The sequence below is a fragment of the Triturus cristatus genome, chromosome 5_2 (genome assembly GCF_964204655.1).
Source record: "Triturus cristatus chromosome 5_2, aTriCri1.1, whole genome shotgun sequence".
Classification (NCBI taxonomy): domain Eukaryota; kingdom Metazoa; phylum Chordata; class Amphibia; order Caudata; family Salamandridae; genus Triturus; species Triturus cristatus.
This window is the reverse complement of record NC_140588.1, coordinates 394,924,623-394,944,365: the sequence shown is the minus strand read 5'-3', so window position 1 is coordinate 394,944,365 and position 19,743 is coordinate 394,924,623. Positions and strand designations below refer to the sequence as shown.

Sequence of the window (19,743 nt, the reverse complement as noted above, 5' to 3'; positions counted from 1 at the left end):
CCTGGGTTAGGATGGCTATGTTTTGATGTCCCTCATCTGCCAGGTTCCCGACCACTGAGGAGGGTGTTACCTCCCCTGGGATGGTTGCACAGCCGTTCCTGGGTTTGTTTGTTTGTTTATATCCTAATGGGCTGTAACTATAAGAATATACTGTGACAGTAAGGGGATTTGCCTTCTTGCATGAGCATGTCTATCGTTTTGTGTGTTATAACTGTGTAAATGCCAATAAAATTAATATTTAAAAAAGCAGTTCGTTTTTTAAAAAAGATACTCGAATCAGCTTAATGTAAATCGGGATAAGAAGGCTGTAGCTCAGAATATGTAGAAAACCTGCAGATAGGTGCTGTCTCACATGTTAAGACCAGTTGTGTCCAAAAAATATAAACATATTGCCATAAATATCTCCTTTCTGCTAATCACTTTTCATTTCAGAAACACAGATCAGAAGAATGAAAAGCCAGTACCAATTTTTCGCTGTTTAAAACAGAGCTGTAAGGAGGCTCCGTGACCTGCCCTTCACTTTAACTGCTGACACCTGAAAAAGGTTTTATGACATCACAAACCAACTGTAACAGATTGTAATGCATGCCTCAGCTGCCGGTGTGCTGCAGGGGGGCCCACAACCTCTCAAAGGGCCCCTCGACCCTTCAGGGGCCAACAGCTCCAACCAAGGTCAATGAATATCTGAGCGATACGTGAGGCTTGGGATCCCGTTATCACATTCTGCAGGGAGCACCTCATTTTGTGCATACTACAGAACTGTAAAAACGTATTACAGTTGAGCAGCTACTGCGTGCCGTTCTTACAGGTGACCAGAGGCTCAAATATAATAATTAGGAAATTAGAGACGGGATTCTATACCTGGATTGCATGCACCCATATGTTATAAGTATGTGTGTCAATTGCATATGTAAAGTGCTTTGGAAAACCTTCATTTAAGTTGTGACTTTATATAATTATTAATATGTTTATGGCTCCTTTTTTATATCAGGTTCAAAGTGATGAAACAACTGCTTGCTTTTCTTTGAGTCATTAATTCTGAGGCTTCTTTAAACCAACCTTGGGAGGAACAGAGGCGCGTGCGGTGCTTCGTCTTCATAACAGAGGTATCATCTCTCACCTTACTGCAAAGGAAGCACTTCTCTGGTAGCGGAAATTACCAAGTGCTCCCACCTCACCTCTCCAATGAGCCCCGTCCGGAGGCTCTGAGACTGGAAGGGGTAAGTCATGCCTCGGGGTCATTAAACCAACTCGCTCATGCTTACATCCTGATTCTTCATTTGGAGAGAGGTGTGGCGCAGTGGCTAGAGCGGCTGACTCCAGAGGTGGGGCGTGTGTGTGTGGGGGGGGGGGGGGGGGGGGGAGTGGGTCTCATGGTCCGGCTGGCAGAAGCTCAGCTCAGCATCATGTGACTCTGGCAATAGTTCACTTAATCTCCCCGACGGCTCTCTGCAAACCCTTAAGGGTGATATGTTCACGCTGTACAAATATGATGTATGTATTATTATTAATTTAGATGAAAATATAGCTGCAGTTCACTAATGCCAAATCACACACATAATTCACACACACACATGCAGCACTTTCATTGCTTTTCCATGTGTGGATTCCCAAAACATTTTGACATTGTTAGATGGCTGCACAGAAGCACTGTTCATCAACTCGAAGGAAGAATGCTGCCTTTCTTGAGATATTTCTTTCACTGCGCACAGCAGTGGTTGAACTTTAACTCACATGCTGAGCTTTTCGCAGGTGATTGAACTTTGAGTGAGAGCCGCGTGTTTCATTACAAAGCATACACAGGACCTGGTAACGCCGCCTGCTACCAGGGGCATTGGCAGGGGCAAACGTCAACATGGACCGGTCAGATCTTAACAGGACCCCCAATAGCCATGGTACTGGTGACAATTCATTCACAACATTTACCACGGCACTATACATCTTGCAGATATTAGCTGCTGAGAAACCAAGAGCAAAAAATTCGGAATTTGGTTTAGTCACTTAAATGAAAGAATATGTTAACTGGAATTTGGTTTGTAAAACACACAAAATACAGCCAAAATGCAGTGCGAGAAAGTATGAATTAAGTCAAAGAAACAGGCCATGTAAGGGGTCCCTTAGACCTGTGCAGTATTAATATTTGCGCTAGTAATCTAGTGGGTTCTTGCATCCAATGAACACCAGTGTGAGCCAGCTCACAGAGGCAGCTGCAACTTCGCAGCACCTGGCCTGACCAGAGCTGTCACTGACACAGATAAAAACTTCCCCATATCACCCTGTTACTCTGCGACCTGCATTTGCTAACAGCAAGAGAGAATCAAATTCAAATTATGTTGCTGCATTTTCAAAGCCATGGTAACAAAAATAGGACGATTGCATGGCAAAGGAAATCTGGGTATTCAAGACATTATCCACAAGTGGTAGTTTGCCTGTTTAATTTTCATAGTTTGATTACTTTTTAGCAATCACAGAACCTGTTTTGATTTACAATCAGCATAATGTTTCAGAAGACTAGTAATTTACAAGTGGTGGCATGTTTGGGTGTATCTATAAAACAGGAATGGATTGTCACTGTGCCTGGTTACTAAGGTCCAGATTTCTCATTCTATTCATATTGATGTTTCAGTCCTTGTGTGGAAAAATCTATAGGCCTCCCACACGACCAAGAAATGTAGTAGTATGGTAGGTAAGCAGTGGGAACCCAGAGAAAAATATGCGTGAAAAATGAACAGCGAAAGCAAAATTCTTTACTGTTATGAGATAAACACTTTAAAATGGCTAAACCTATTTGGCTGCAAACAAAAAACAATTTTGGGCTAGAGTTATATTTCGGCCATCAATTTGATGGAGCTCACTTCGTCAGCTACCCTGATGAACAACCATTTGCCAAATCTAGCAATCACTACATTGTACAGCACATATACAAAGTGGGATACGCCTTAAGGTAACATTTTTATTCTGGAAGGAACTCTTTCCAGCACAAAGCCTGTGCTTGTCACTAAGCATACACTCCTTCCATATGGCACAAGAGAATCTGCATTGGCGCAAGGCTGCCAAAGGTGCACCTGCGCAGGGAGAGAGCAGAACTGTGCCTCATTATAGTAGATATGTCACTGTTCTACTCTCCCATTCATGAAACACAGCACAGCAACTGTACTTGCTGCACTGCATTGCGTGACTTCCATGTAAATCTGGGCCTTGCTTTTCACTGAGCTTTATAGTCAACATATCTGTTCACCAGACTTAAAAATGTGGTTTCTTTTTAGGTTTTCAGACTTTATCTCTTTGTTTTCCCTAAATTTTGAAATGCGTTGAGTCAAGTATTCTGTGGAATCAATTACATGTATAGTGTCACACGTGGTGTTACCGATGTCATATTATAAATATTATAAATAATTATTTACAAAACATTCACTCACCAGGGAACAATTTCAGTCCTTGGTAAGCAATTGCTTTACATGTTTTCAAAAGTTTGTATTATGAAAAAGCAAAGGTTACTGTATTCATATTTTTGAACATTTTATTTTTCATCCTACCTTTCTGGTAAGAGTGATGCTATGCCCCTGTCCAAATCTTTCCTTAAGGTAGCGTGGTGAGCCGCAACACCTTAACTGGCCATGCTGCAAGATGGCAATCCGATCGCTGAGCACTTCTGCCTCGTCCAGATGATGGGTAGTGAAGATGATAGTGCGTCCTAAAGTAAGAAAAAATGTGACCTTTAATTCTGTAACTGCAGTGGTTCCTGAAAATGTGAGCACAATTTTTTGAAGTCTTGAAAACAATAGCAGCATATCAGACTATTATGTATCCAGCTAATCAAGAGGAACATTAGGCACCTTTACATATAGCAACAAACTCACACTGGCCTCTCTTAAATTATGGAGACAAAAATCAATGATAAGAAACTGTTAACATTAATTTCACAATTAAATTTAGACAATGCATAAACACCATCTTTTAGAGCATAGGTTAAGAGTGGAGACAATGGCTTCTATGTAGATACCAATGCAGTCACTCATTTCACCTCAAACGTCACCCACACTCTTTAGTAATGTTATTGGTTTCCATTCTCATCATTCTTATGGAAAACCCCTGCCATTATTGTAGTCTTGCTGAATTGGTGTTAAAGTAGGCTGCTCCGTGTGTTGAGAAGACACTGTGGGAATAGAATGATTTCATATATACGTACCAACCAGAACCATCCAACATACCGTAATCCATTACAGTATTTACTTTCACAGTAACTGCTGGCTGATACAGGGTTGCGTTCTAGTAAGTAAGCAGGTGGGATCTAGCAGTCTCCTTGGTGTTTACCTTTTCTACCGTTCTAATAGACCTCTTGTCTGAAGATGGGGCTAGATGATGAGGACTGGGCAGGTGCTCATAATAATCAAAGAAGCTAAGTTATGCCAATCATGATGTCACCCCTCCTGTGATATAACACACACTATGGAGTTAGAGTCAATGGACCCATCAAGGCAGTGAGACTCTGATATTAGTATTGTGGTGGCGCTGAATTCAGCATAGAACTCATACCTCAACTACAGAATGAGTAGGTTTGGAAGAGCTCTCCTGCATTGTTATGCCTCCCAGGAGACTGTGTTTGGTAACATTTGAGGGCTAGCAGTATTTTGTTCCATGTTTAAGTCCAAAGGCTCAAATTCTAACTCCAGAATTGTTGCGAGTCACTCAGATTGGTAGCCCTTTTGGGTAATGTTATCATCTTGCAACACCTGGGTGGTGGACACGAGTCCGCAAAAGCAATAGTGCATAATGGCTTGAATATGGTTTGAACATAATGATTCCTTTGAAGATATTGAATGTCACTATATGGGATTTATGATATAATTGTGCTGGTAAATTCTAGGAGGTGTCCAAGTCTAGGCCAACATCAATCAGCACTATTATCAGCAGTTCTGGGAGATCACCGCGAGATCCTGTCTAAGGAATTGACACACATTTCGATATTGGTTTTTTATGGAGGAGGCTTCGGAAACGTTATGGTATTCACAATTATATTAGCCAATACTATTGTGGCCAGAACCTGAAAGGTGATACTTACACCTTCCTTTTAGAAATGGTGGCAGGAGTTCTGTGCCGCTCAATGTTCGAACATCATGCAGCAAAGGACATGGAAACCTCTATAGATTTCAGCGAGTCTGGGGGAAATTTTTGACTCTCCTCACCTCTCGAATGTTACTCTTTTTTGGATGTGAATAGCTGTCTATATAGTTTAGTTCTACAATTATTATTATGTCAATTCAGTATAATCTTTCTAATTATTTTAATGTTAATACTTGCTTAATTTTATTATTTCATTGTATTTGCTTATTTTTTATTTTTCCCACCTATTGAATACAAATAGCAAAGGAACGTTCAATACACCTAAATATTTCCTGGGTGAGAGATTTCTTTTCATTGGCCAAAAAATCCAGAACATTTTGGACATGGACATCAATCCTATGCCAGCTGAATACGTCAAGGGTAGGAGAAACCAGCAGATTTCACTGTCCACATGACAGGAATTCAGCAGACAAGGAGATACAAATAGTCACTCGAAGAAAAACTGCAAAGAGGAGAAGAGAAAGAGGGAGAACAGGAGAGGAAATAGTAGAAGTGAAGCTTGAAGCCTCAATGTCAGAATGTATCAGCAGAAAAATGTGTTGTCAAAATATCCAGGTCATGCAAAGACAAATGGTCGCAGGCTTTGCTACCGACATTATAGGATTAAAGTCCGACCTCCATATTATGATGATGGCAGTCAGAGTTTAAACTGGCCGGTGAATTTGGCGCTGTTCAGACGGACTCAAGGAGCCCATCGGCCAGTCGGCATACTCTCATAATCCTTTAAGGAAGGCGTTTCCACCATCAGGATTATGATGCTGGTTTCCGACAGCCAATCCATGTCAGCTTTTCCAACATGGATTAGCTGTCGGAAACTGACTTTGGGGGCCCCATAGCAGGGCCCCCCTTGCCCCCTGGCGTTCCGCATTTCGCCCTGGGGAGCACCTATGGTGCCCCCCTAAACATCCGTGCACCATGAGGTGCCTACCACACGCTGCAGGAATGTTTAAAAACGTACATTTTTCAGTGGGAGCTTGTGCTGCGGGCGATTTCAGACAGGCGCACATGCGCACATGCACCCATTGAAAAGTTGATGTTTCCGACCACACCATAAGGTCAGTCGGTTCCCAGTCTGCAAAACTGCTGTTTGGAGGCAACTCTGACCGACATCATAATGATGGCCATAATGTTAGGGCTGGTGTTCAATATAACATCTTTTATTTGTCCTTTAGGGTAATTTCCTAGGAGTGTTAACAAAACAAGTAGCCATGTTTATAGAATCCCTAGTCCGGATTATTCAATGTTTTCTCTGTATAGGAGGAATGTTAGTAAGAAATTGGTTGCTAATCAATAAGCATGCCTGGACTTGGTACATGAATATAATAAGAAGGATCTATAAAAGTGAACTTTAAGTTACAGTTGCTCAATAAGGTGCAACATCCTGATAGACCGTTACATTATATAACCACAAAAGTGTTTTGGTTATGAGGCAACCAGTTTGTGAAAGTGAACAGAAAACCACCTTCAGTAAATTCCATATAATTCAACAGTTTATTTCCATCTCACATCAAAGGTGATATGTTTCAGTTTGACTTATCCAGGGTAATTCAAGAGAAAGAACCAATCAATTTCCTATAGACTTTGAAAACATATTTAAAGTATAAAAGAAGTATGTTATATACATTCCCTACATTGCAGGGTTTTAGTGAAGGTGAGAGCAGAGGCCCTAGTCATAGTTGTAAGAAGAAATAGATGCCAGAAAAATCCATAGATCCTGATGCTTTAATTCATGATTGTGATCGTATATTTAACCTTTTGACAATCTAAGTGATACTTACCTGCTCAAAGGGTTTTTGAAGTGTTCACTTTCTAGTTTCCTCGCCATGCCCTGCTCAACATCATCGTGTCTCTGTAGCTGCCTGGCCATAATCCCAGTAATTGCGTACTTCAACGCCTTGTGTCAGTCAAATTATCCCTTCCAATTAGCCCAATGTCTCAACATAATGCCCTCCCTTTTCCTACAGAACCCCTATCAAGGGGCCCGTCCCTCTTCTCACCCATAGTGCGACATGCAGTTATGCACTGTCGAATTTGCCACCCTCTGTATTGAAATTGCTGCATTCTTATATTGCAACAGTGTAATGCATATTGTTTACTTGTAGGACAGATACGTGTATGTGTGTGTCATTTGTGTGTGTGTGCACGCACAGGTGTGTTTGTGTGTGTTTCTGCATGCTTCCATGTTTTTTGTGGTTCTTTTGGTTGTTCTGGTAAAGGCAGGTACCAAAGTGGCATGACACATTTCTTATGCAATTGCATCTCATCCAAAATTTGCGTATTGAGCATATAAGTTACAGCTATCTAGTTTACTTTTTATATAAACTCAACTAACAAATCATATTCTCCTTGATTCTCTGGTTCTGTTGATGTGACAGTCGTGCACTCGGACCTCCTAGCTTCAAAATTTTTTCCATGAGGCTTCACAATACCTTGTCTTCAAATTTGACTCTTGTGCTTCCACCAGCAATTCATGCAAAAAGAACAGATGAAGGACGGAATGCTGAACAAATCAAACATTCACCCCCAGTTACAGATCTGGGCCTAAATCCATTTGTTTTTTTGCTCACCATGCCATTCCAGTTTGGACCAAGCCATATGCAAATCAGTTATTTTTGCTTTAGTCTCCTCAAGTGGAAAGGTTATACCGAGACGTGGGTCCCATGCTCACTTTGCCACTGGTTTCACCTAGCCTAGTGATGAGGGGAGATACCCTGAAACCAGGCCAGGGATGCTTGTTTCTGGTCCAGGGAGGACTGGGCTTGGCAGTCCAGGCTGGACTGTCCCCGTGAGAAGTAGAGTCAAAACTGACTTGCATATGGCTGGGTCCAAACCGGGGGGGGGGGGGCGTGGGGAGCAAACAAACGATGGATTAAACCCAGATCTATGATGCCTGGGAGTGAATGTTCGAATTGTTCAGCATTCCATCCATCATCTGTTCTTTTTTCTTCTTTCTATCAGCAATTAATGCGGTACACATTTGCAGCAGTGCTGTGGACATTGATGAAGTTGTAGCGCAGCCTGTAGATCTTTACACTCCTCTACCTAGATAGCAAACAAGATGAGGGTACAGGATGGGTGTGTTTACTTCAGCAACACAAACCAAAGAGTAATATTGCACTTGAGAACGCGTCATGATATTATGCACGATTCCACTCCTTACCTAAAGGCTCCGTCAAGAGGACATACACTTCTGCAGAGTACAGCTCTACAACAGGATAAGAACAGAGATGTTTGTCCAATGACTTTGCAGAGCCATTTATTCACTGCTTTGTCAGATCTGCACTCTCTACTGACAGAGGCATTTTTGGCTTTAATGGGCACAAAACTCCTATTGGCATATGTGCACACTTGCACATAACACCATGAGAGTGCCCGTAGAGCTGTAGCGTGATCCCTTTTTCCTTTGTACATCTGCACACAGTTGAAGGAGAGAGCGTGCACTGTCTACAGCACCTTCAGTCAGTCAATCACTGCAGACAACACACCTCGAACATAACAAACAGTAGTTGCAGCTCTGTGTTTCTGAACCATGATGTATGAAGCTCATGCGCCAACTGGTGGAGGGACTGAGTTAGTGCATGCGCTGCAGGCAGAATAATTTCTTCAAAAACGTGTGTAGATGAAAAACAGCATCATGATATGCCCCAGAAGCTCTAGTCTTGGCGTAATGTGGGCTCCAAAGACACAAGTTCTAGATCCCCAACTAATAGTTTCAGTCAGTTGTCATTGCAATGCTGCTTGCACAGTTGCAAATAGAGTTAGCACATTATCGCTTCAAACTCTCTATTTGTCAATATTAGCACTTGTGCCACACAGCCAACAACGCTTTACAACATCCTTATAGCACATTTAGCATGTGCTTGCATAGCACTTCATCAGTCACTTATCATAGTAAATCATAGAGTATAAATTCTGAGAAACCATTTCCGTTATTGTTTAATCGGAATTATCAAAATGATTGTCGGTATCATTACGTGGAAGACTATTCTTTTTTTAGAAATTACCTTTTTGATGTTATATTATTTAAAATGGGACCCCTACTGGGTTTTCTACAGGGATTGAATAGAACCTGTCAGCCCATACTTTCCCCACATCCTGTCACTGGGTGATAGTTTATTTTTTTTATTGTTCTAGGTGCTAGCCCCAGTCATTCCCTTTCCACTGCTTTTTTCTACCCAGGTTCCTTCTCCAGCTCCTTCGCGCATCCTCCTTCTTCCCTTCCCTTCCCTTGTTTTATTTTTTATTTTTTTGGAGGACATTCTCCAACCCACCACCTTCACCCATTTTTAAAATGTGTCCTCCGCCCTATCTTTTATGAGTTTATGGGCGGCTTTTGTACCATCATTCCTCACCCTAATCATTTCCCTACCCTGCCTCATTTCAGAATGAAATATTATAATAATATCCCCTAAATGGGATTTCCCATGATGTGAAAATGTTGTTCTTTTATACATAATTGATTTGTATTTTGTGTCAGTTCTTGTTTTTTTCTATTTCTACCAAACTGCATTTGCAATAATTATTTTCCCACTTAATATCGCATTAATTATGTGGTTTTAATTGTATTATGCATTTGCACACTACAATTATTTTCACTTCGCACAATCTGCCTTTCAGCCTTGCAAGATTCTTTTTGTGACCGTCACAGAACATTGTGTTTATTATGAACTGTCTTCTCTCTGTTCTTATTCCAATCTTTGGTTACTATTCATCTCCTCGTCCTAACTATAAGACTGCAACTAGCCCTCAGCAGAGAGGCCCTCAAACAGAGAGCAAGCAGCCTCACAGCTGACTTCTGCATCGTGTTGATCAGTCCACACAAATAGACTTGTCTGTGCTTGGCTACAAACTCCCATGAGGGAAAGGTCTCCGTTAATGTTTTATGTGCAGTTCAATAACTCGGTAAGAATGATAAACAACTCACAGAAACAGCAGAGCCGCCACACTGCAAATATATCATATTTTTGTGAGCCGGCTCAATTCTTGTGCCGGAACGGTCACGATGCCATCCTGTGGCCAAAACGAGAACTGTAAATCTTAACACCATAGCACGGACAGCTATAGTTTGCCCTAAACAAGCTGTAATGTGGCATGCAAAAGTTATTTATTTCCCTTACAAGCCTGTGAATTATCACATACCCTTCCAAATGTCCTGCGGTCTGTATATTGTCGAGCCGGCATTTAGCGTTCACTGTTTATTTTGTGGAGGAAAAAATTAAAGTCTCAACTGTATAATAATTATATGATGTTCTCAATCACTCGTTCACTCGTTCAGCACAAAGCAGAGCATATTCATGCAGCATACATGCAGCACCAAGCATAGTATTATTAATTTCTTGTTAGACCTGGCCCTTTTTACAGGGTTATCTCCAAACTGTTTGACTTCTTCCTCCTATTTTTTCTGACCTGTTTTCTTGACTTTAGGACTTTGGGCACTTTACCACTGCCATTCAGTGCTGAAGTGCATGTGCTTTCTCCTTTAAACATGGTATGATTGCTCTACAACTGTTTGGCATATTTAATTTACCTATAAGTCCCATGTATAGAGGTATTCCATATACCGAGGGCCTGTAAATTAAATGTTACTAGTGGGCCTGTAGCGCTGCTTGCACCACCCACAGAAGTAGCCTTTCAAACCTGTCTCAACCCTGCGGCTGCAGGGCCTGCATACACAGTTTACTACTACAGTGATTTGGCATTTAAAGTTACTTGCCAAGCCTGAAACTCCCCTTTTTCTACATATAGGTCGCCCCTAAGATACGTCCTAGGCAGCCCTCTGGGCAGGGTTCTGAAAGGGTGCTGAACGGCTCCTGATCCGTTCAGCGCTAAGACCCCCCCTGGGTAATGCGCTCTTTATAAAATTATCTTCATTCATTAATTCATTTATTCATTCATAGGTAAAGGGTAGAACATGTGCTTTCATTGTTAGGCATACCCTGGTTGTGACAAACGGCCTATTTGGTTTCCCACTGCTGTAAGGCCTGCTCCTCTCATAGGCTTGCATTGGGAATGCCCTGATATGTTTTTCAGTGGTCATTTCTGATTTGGAAGGAGTAGCTTTGCCATGTTTGGTGTGCTTGGAGATGGGGTGATACATCCTGCTTATTGGTGAAGGTGGATTTTGTATTACTATTCTAGAAATGCCACTTTTAGAAAGTGTGCATATCTCTGTGCTTATGACTCTTTGTTCTTTGCAGCCTGACTGCAATCCATGTCTAGGGTAGAGTGACAGCTGAGTTTATGTATAATTTTCAGGCAGCCATCATGCAGGAAGGGTTGGGTTTAACAGGGTTGCATCTGCATTCTTCTATACTGGATGGTCTTCACATCTACATTCATCTACATACTGAATGGTCTTCCAGGTCTGGGAGAGAAGGAGGTGAGGCACGCTTACATTTGTAAAGACTGGGCCCTGAACTCACACAAAGGGCTTGTTTATCCCCTACTGATATCTGGAGCCAGAGCTGGGATTAAATGGGGGTGTTGTGCACTTCTAAATGTTCTTTTGAAGTTACCTCCACATCAAAGACATTTTGATTATAAGTACAGGGGCTCTGACCCCATGTTTTTAAACACTGCGTGGGACTTGTAACCAGACGCTGCTGACTCTATACGCTGTACTTTGCTAGAGGACTACAAGGCGGAACCGCCATTGGACTGAATTGCTTCTGGTGCTAGCCTGTTACCTGCTGGGCTGAGAGAAGGACTGCCACTTTGCTACAAAGACCTTTGTGCTGGCCCTCCTGCCTGCACCCTGCATTTGATGCCCCCCCAGTTGTTCTTCAAAGGTTGGTTGGCTGCTTCCTACTATCCTGGTTCATTTGGAAGCCTGCGGATTTCCCTCTTTTTTGGTTTCAATCTGTGCCAAGGAAGAAGTCCATGGTGAGTACTTTGTCTCCTCCTGTTTCATCTAGTGCCAAGAAGACAAGCATGTTGAGAGTATTTAATTGGGGATTTGACTTCAGCCCCACGGAGAAGCACATGGTGAGTGCTCCATTATCTTCGTGTCGCCTTATGCCAGCTCTCAGTGCGGGTTGAGTGCAGTGGCACCAGAGAAGCTGTGCAGTTTTTCTGCTCCCCCTTCTCACGGCTGTGCTCCCTTCTATGACCGTGCTGGACTGCAGTGCTGTTTCCCTCAGGGAGGAGGGGCTGAAGAGAAGGAGAAGTATGAGGGTGGCTATAGGTGGTCTCTGGTAAGCCGCTTTACCTAACAACCTTCAGCAGCTGGTTTCCCGGTTTCTTCAGACATCAGAGGATTCCACAAGGCCTTCCCCCCTGCAGGCGGCTCCCTATGTTCAGCCCTTCCTAAAGCAGTGGCCCCCGTAGAGAGGGATCTGGAAATTGCAAGTGCTGAGCTGCTTCTGGGTTTTTTGCTTCGGCATCGCACGTTTGTGGGAAGCTACCGGTCACTGTTTGTTATGCAGGGGACCCAGTGAGGTCTCCCCACCAAAACCAGCGGGGTGTGTGCCCCACCCATGGTCGCACATACCTGTGGGGGCACCCACAATTCAGCTAGCAGGATGGGATGGAATCTCCACAGAGGTCCCGATCCAAGTGGAGTTACCAAACATGGTGATATCACTTGAAGGAGAGCAGAAGCTCTTGTATCTTACAGAGGAATCACTGAATTACCACATAATATGTAGTAGAAGGGCAGGAACACTGTCCCCTATGTCCTTGTGGGGATTTCTTGTAACCTATGTACGTCTGGTCATATCTGGGGATGTTTGTGGCATTATATGCCCTGATGTGATGATGTATGTTGTGTTTATGCCTTATACTGACAGGGTATCGAATATTCTTTCATAGTATTGCATAGTAGGCACTGTAATGTTGTTCATGATGTTTGCAACCTAACACGCTCTCTTATTGCATTCATTAGGACGTTTTGACAATTGCCTAGTTGGCAAAGTAATGATTGATTCATGTTGTTTTGGTCTATGATTGTTAGAAATGGGGGTTTCAGGTTGGCAGAGGTAGGTGCCTTTGTCCAAATAGGGGCCCTTGCTTCTAGCCAGGGTAAGGGGGATACACTCCTAAAATAACCCCTGCTCACCCCCTTGGTAGCTTGGCACGAGCAGACAGGCTTATCTCAGAGGCAGCGTGTAAAGCATTTGTGAACACATACAGTAATACAGTGAAAACACTACAAATGGACACAACACCAGGTTAGAAAAATAAATAATCTTTATCTAAACCAAAACAAGACGAAACAATAAAAATCCACAGTACAGTAATCAAAGTATTTTCAAAAATAGGTTATTCACTTAAATCAAGCTTGTAGCAACAAATAACTCCATTTGGAGTTATAATGACGTTGTGACCGGTGGAAATCCCAAAGTATGGTGCAGACCGCGAGGTGCGCGGCGTCGGGCCCGGAGTCAAGCAGACCCCTAAAGAACAGTACCTTGGATTGGATGAAAACGAAGACAGTACACGGCATCGGGGAGGTGCGGCTTCATAGGTGCTGCGAGGCATCAGTTCCTTACGACCGCAGGGGAGGTGAAGCCTCTGTTCCTTACTGCAGGGCAGGGAAGGCGAGACAACTGTTCCTTACTGCGTCTGGGAGGTGACGTCACGATGGTGCCGAAACCACTGTTCCTTACGATGACTCGATGTTGATTACGGCGTCACTAGCCGGCATCGGTGTTGTTATTTCCTTCTGTAGCAGCTAAAACAGCCGCTCTAGAAGCAGGGAGACAGAAGGGGTGAAGTCTTTGTGTTCCTGAGACTTCAGAACAGGAGGCAAACTCAGTTTCAACCCCTTGGAGATCTTTTCTTCAAGCAGGTGACAAAGCAAAACAGCAAAGTCCTTTTTCTCCTTTCCTTGGCAGCAAGCAGCCACTGCAGGCCAACCCCAGACAGCAAACAGCACAGGGGCAGTATTCCTCCTCACCTTCTCCAGCTCTTCTCCGTGGCAAAGGTTTCCTCTTGATTTGCCAGAAGTGATCTAAATGTCTGGGACCTGGATCCCTCTTTTTATCCACACAAATCCTTTGTTCTCTGGAGGCAGAGAGTGTCTGTACCCAGCCAAAACCAGTTCTGTCCTCCCTGGTGCAGCTTCCTGGCAGGAGGTGGAGACAGCATTGTTGAAAGCAGACCTGGCCCAGGCAGGTGAAAGGAAATCTCCCCCCTACTCTAAATGCAACTAGGGTCCTTTCAGCCCAGCCCTCACGCATCAGACTTTTGGAGCCACAGCCCTCCCCAGCTTCCTGTCACCCAAAAGCCAGACATGCAATACACAAACCTAGCAGAGGCACACTGGATGGTTAGGCAAGAAAATACCTACTTTCTAAAAGTGGTATTTTCAAACACAGAATGTAAAAATCACCCTCACTAAAAGATGCATCTTAACATAGTTAGTTCAGGCATACTAAACTTTATTTTCATATCGTGTTCCTAGGGTCAGTTATGTTTATAAGATGTTATAAACAAACCGCCCATTCTGGCCTATGGGAACAGATATCCTTGCAATAGTGAAAAACGAAATTTCCAGTATTTCACTATCAGGACATGCCACACACATCAGGGCATGTCCTAACTTTCACATACAATGCACCCTGCCCACAGGGGTACCTCGGGCCTACCTTAGGGGTGACTAACATGCAGAAAAGGGAAGGTTTGGGGACTGGCAAGTGGGTGCACTTGCCAAGTCGACATGGCAGTCCCAGACTGCACACAGGCTTTGCAATGGCAGGCCTGAGCCACATTTTACAAGCTGCTTCTGTGAGTGGCATAATAAGTGCTGGAAGCCCACCAGCAGCATTTGATTTACAGGCCCTGGGCACACATGGTGCACTATACTAGGGTCTGACAGGTATATCAAATAACCGATCATGGAAACACTAATCCATAACAAAATTTACAAAAGAGAGCATATGCACTTTAGTACTGATCAGCAGTGAAAAAGTGCCCAGAGTCATAAACCAACAAAAACAGGTCAGAAACAATACAGGAGGAAGGTAAACAGTTCTGGGATGACCCTGAAAATAGGGCCAAGTCCAACAATGTTTATATGCAATACAGAAATGTTCTTTTATATAATTCGGTGTGGAGTCTCTTTTGTGATGTATTTATTATGTCACTGGTGTGAGTGTTGCTCAAATACTTTACACATTGCCTCTGGGATAAGCCTGACTTCTCTGCCAAGCTGTCAAGGGGGTGAGCAGGGGTTATGTTAGGTGTGCAACTCCCTTACCCTGACTAGAGTGGTGGGTTCTGCCTGGCTTAGGTGTAGACCCTAGCCAACCAGAAACCTAATTTCTAACATGCGTACAGCAGTCAGTGGCAGGGCTGTTATACTTAATGCTAAGTTGGTTATTCAAACAAAAAAATGTTCTCAATTGCTGACGGCTTTGGTTCTGTTTGAAGAATTTGCAGGGAATTTCAGAACAGAGCTCACATCCAGGAAAGAGTTAGAAGGAAGAAGAGCACAGACCTGGAATGAAGAAAGTACTTGCTCATGTCAAGGAAGTATCTTTGTGTAATTAAGCGTAAATTCACTCAGCTGTTTTTTAATAATTAATAAAACTAGTTCAACATTTATTGGCAGCCCACTCTGTGAATAGTCCTTAAACCAACATTTGAATCAGAAATAGGCTTTTGATTGGCTGAAACACTTCAGCTCTCTTAGCCTTTTCATGTGTGTGGAAACTGCATGGGGAACAGATCAGAGTGAAAATAACCTTCAGGAGTGCCCTTTTTACAGTACCGCCACTACCACAACAGCCTTGCCAAGTACCATGCATCAGGGGTTAGACTAACGTATTTTAGTACTGTTACGCATCACTGCACTCAAATGCATTAGTTATGAATTACAGGGTCTCTGAGAATGTGGGTTTATAGACGCTGCAGGATGAACAATTAAAGCATCCCGAGTATGCTGTTCGTTGCTTACTGTACTGCCTGCCCCAATCAATGCATTTACTTGGCCACTGTCCTACTTGTTGCTATGGTAAACACAATAGCAGTTTGACTAAATATAAATTGTTCCCACCGTGGTGCGAGATTTCTAAACTAATATGCTCTCTCAATGGCGACCATGGATTGGTGAATGAAGCCGTGGGGCGGTCGCAGGGGAAATCGCCCAGGGGGTACCGTGCAAAGGGAGTCGCGGGGGAGTCACGCATGGTGGAAATAGAAAGAAAAAAATTAAAACATAATCTTTCCTTGGCGCCGGCCGGTCCCGCATCTCTGCTCTTTCTGTACTTGTGCACATTGAAGAACAGGAAGCATGCCCCACTGACCAATCACACTTCTGCAATGCAGCATCGTGATTGGTAAGCACCCATGCTCCCTTGACCAATCACAATGCTGCAATGAAGCGTTGTGATTGGATTTCAGCATCCTGGTTCGACGCTGAACCAGGGAATGAGGGCCTGGGCATGTTCTCCATGCAGGTGTAATGCAGCCTGCATGGAGAAGGGGGAAAGTGTGCATGACTGGTTTGGACGGCCTGAGAGGGCTGAACAAATAGTCACTGCGCACTTAGGGGTGGGCAAACCACTCCTCCCCTGCTCCAAGAGCAGAGCAGCCCCCACCCACCCGCAAAGCAGCAGGAAGCAGCATAAAATGATAATAATGCAAAGTTTTTATCATTTTATGTTTCTGCTTCGCACTGCTTGAAAGCAGTAGGGCGACACTCCTCCGCCATAGTGGAGGAGCCGCCACTGGAATGAAAACTTGTCATGGAGTTGTCTGAGAACTTCTCACTTCGCATAATTAACTGTTTAGCTTCGAATACTATACAGCTGCTTGAGATCGGTCGAGGGAATGCTTGCCAGTTGCTCACTGGCTGCGCTGCGATTCACTGGGAGTGCACGTTCGCCAGAAGAGAATTTGCCTGCTGTATATCTTTCAGCAGTGGGCGGGTCTCCCTGGCTCTTTCTTGAGGGACTGTGGCCATCCCACTCATGCAACCTGAGTACGGGTCAGTGGCACTTGAAGGCAGTTGAACTTGTTAGGATGTGTGTAGGTGAACCGATTCCTTGCCAAGGCATTTTGAGTTTGTAATATTCTGACACCACCACCACAATATTCCTCAAGCTGAGGCCACATGGAGGGTGGTGAGTTTGACATCCTTTGCTGTCCCTTCCCAGCTAGCGCTGTGGGATGGACCTACCCCTCTATCGATTAAAAAGCTTGTGGTTAAAACCTCTACAGAAATCATTGCACAACCACGTTTTATTAATTATAGTGCTCTTTGAGCATTCTCCCACCCTCATATCAGTCCCAGAGAAAGTAATCTCAATCCGTATTTCACATCTATTTATAATTATGTAGACTGTTGAGCTCCCACTGCGGTTTTAGTCTTCTGTACGTATTTACTTGAAATTCCAACATGGGAGATGTCTTAGGTTGTGCCTGAGGTATGGTTACTGCCCATGAAGCATGGTGCTGATAGGTAGCAGGCTCTGGTATTCGTACATAGGCTGTGTGTTGGAGATGGCCCTTTTTGCAGGGTTATCCCTAACTTTTTGCTTTTTCCTCCTATTTTTTCCTGACCGACTGTTGTTGGTTTTAGGACTCTGGGTACTTTATCACTGCTGAGCAGTGGTAAAGTGCAGATACTCTCTGTGTAAATTGTGTTAGGGATTGGTGTTTCCATGATTGGCATATCTGATTTACTTGTCAGTCCCTAGTAAAGTGCACTGATTGTGACAGGGCCTGTAAATCAAATGCTACTAGTGGGCCTCCAGCACTGATTGTTCCACCCACATGAGTAGGCTTGAAAAGGTAATTCAGACCTGGCACTGCAGAGTCTGCATGCAGTTTGTAACTGCCATGTCGACTTGGCAGGTGTACCCACTTGCCAGCCCCTAACCTTCCCTTTTCTTACCTGTAGGACACCCCTAAGGTTGGCCCAAGGTACCCCTGTGGGCAGGGTGCAGTGTATGTGGAAGGTAGGACATGCCCTGGTGTGTGTGGCATGACTGATAGAGAACTACTGCCAATTTTGTTTTTCACTATTGAAAGGCTATCTGGCCCATAGGAAAGCATGGGAGTTAATTTATAACAACTTATAAATATGACTTCCCATTGGGACCAGATAGGAAAATAAAGTTTAGTATGCCTAAACTCAGAATCAAAAGATGCATCTTTTAGTAAAGGTGATTTTTACATTTTGTGTTCGAGAATACCAATTTTAGAAAGTAGGTATTTTCCTGCTTAGCCATACTATGTGCCTCTGCAAGGATGTGTATTGACTGTCTGGCTTTGGAGTGACAGGAGTTGGGGAGGTGCATTCTCTCAGACGGCCTCCGGGGGGGGGGGGGGTAATGTGTACTTCCTTTCCTGAGTCAGTGCTAGGCTGAATAGACCTGGGATGCATTCAGAGTAGTGGGAGGAGTTGTCACTAGCACCTGAATAGCCCAGTCTGCATTTAGAGTAGTGGGAGGGGATTTCCCTTGCACCTGAATAGGCCCTGTCTGCCTTGGAGAACCACCTCCTGCCAGGAAGCTGCATCAGAGAAAACAACTGGTTTGGGCTGGGTACAGACACTCTCTGCCTTCAGAGAACAAATAATTTGGTGGTATAAATATTAGGGCCCAAACCCCTGAACTTTAGAACTCTTTTGGACCAAGAAGACTGCCAAGAAGAAGAGCTGGAGAAGCTATTAGGAGGAACTACCACTTTGCTGAGTGCTTTGCTGTGTTGGCCTGCAGTGGCTGCATCTGCTCTGGGCAGTGAAAGGACTGGACTGAACTTTCTGCAATCTAATTTTGTGAGTTTCTCCAAGGGCTTAAGGTGGAGCTTGCCCCCTATTCAAGAAGTCTCAGGACCAGCAAAGACTTCAAGTTCTCCTGCCCTCAGCACTGGGGACTGTGTGTTTTGTGCCGCAACAGAAGAAAAAGCAACTTGACGCCGTCTACGACGCCGCTGCCGACTCCGTGTCCAGAAGGCACTGCAGAGGGCACCGCTGCAACGCCACACCACGACCCTGGTCTCACTGATGTAGCCTGCTGATGCCGCCACCGAGCCGCTGCTCGCACCGCAACCTGTGGGCACCGCACTCCGCATCGCCTCGCTTCACGACACCGCCTTGGTATCCCCGACGCCGCTGCTCCATGCCGAAATCGACGCCGCTGATTGCACCGTGTTTCGAGAGCACTGCTCCTAAAGTTACACGATGCACCACCCTCATCCCGCACCGCAGCCTTGGCCTACCGACGCCGGTGCAATCGACTCCAGTTTGTCAGCTGCCTGCACCGTGACCTGCCAGCACCGCGATAAGCACTGCATCACTTGGCACCGCGACCCTGGTCTCACCGATGACGCCATCTGATGCCGCCACCGAGCCGCTGCTTGCACTGCAACCTGAGGGCATCGCACGCCGCACCGATGCACTTCGCACCGCAGCACCCGACGCCCATCGACGCCAGCTCTCTTGACTTCAACCGCGAGGAGTTTGATCTGCAACACGTTTGACTTCGAGGGCCCGACGACTCCTGCACCGACCTCCAGAACCGACGCCTGCTGATGCCGTGCTTTCGGAAGCTCAACGAGAGGTCACCAACTCCCTGCATTTCTAAAAGGTACTGTTTTGCGGGTCTTCCCGACACAGTAGCTGGCCTGCGACGCCACGGTCAGCCAGAACTGTTTGGATTTGTTTGTTCACGA

General features: G+C 44.4%; 1 protein-coding gene across 1 annotated transcript in view; it reads right to left on the bottom strand.

The window, feature by feature from the left end:
* The window catches only part of ABCA13 (ATP binding cassette subfamily A member 13), a 2,655,493-nt gene that overhangs the window by 1,391,263 nt on the left and 1,244,487 nt on the right, over positions 1-19,743 (bottom strand). The window contains exon 35 of the mRNA XM_085606362.1: positions 3,537-3,694. Within this exon, the coding sequence (XP_085462488.1) occupies positions 3,537-3,694 (158 nt within the window). The remainder of the gene's footprint in view (positions 1-3,536; positions 3,695-19,743) is intronic.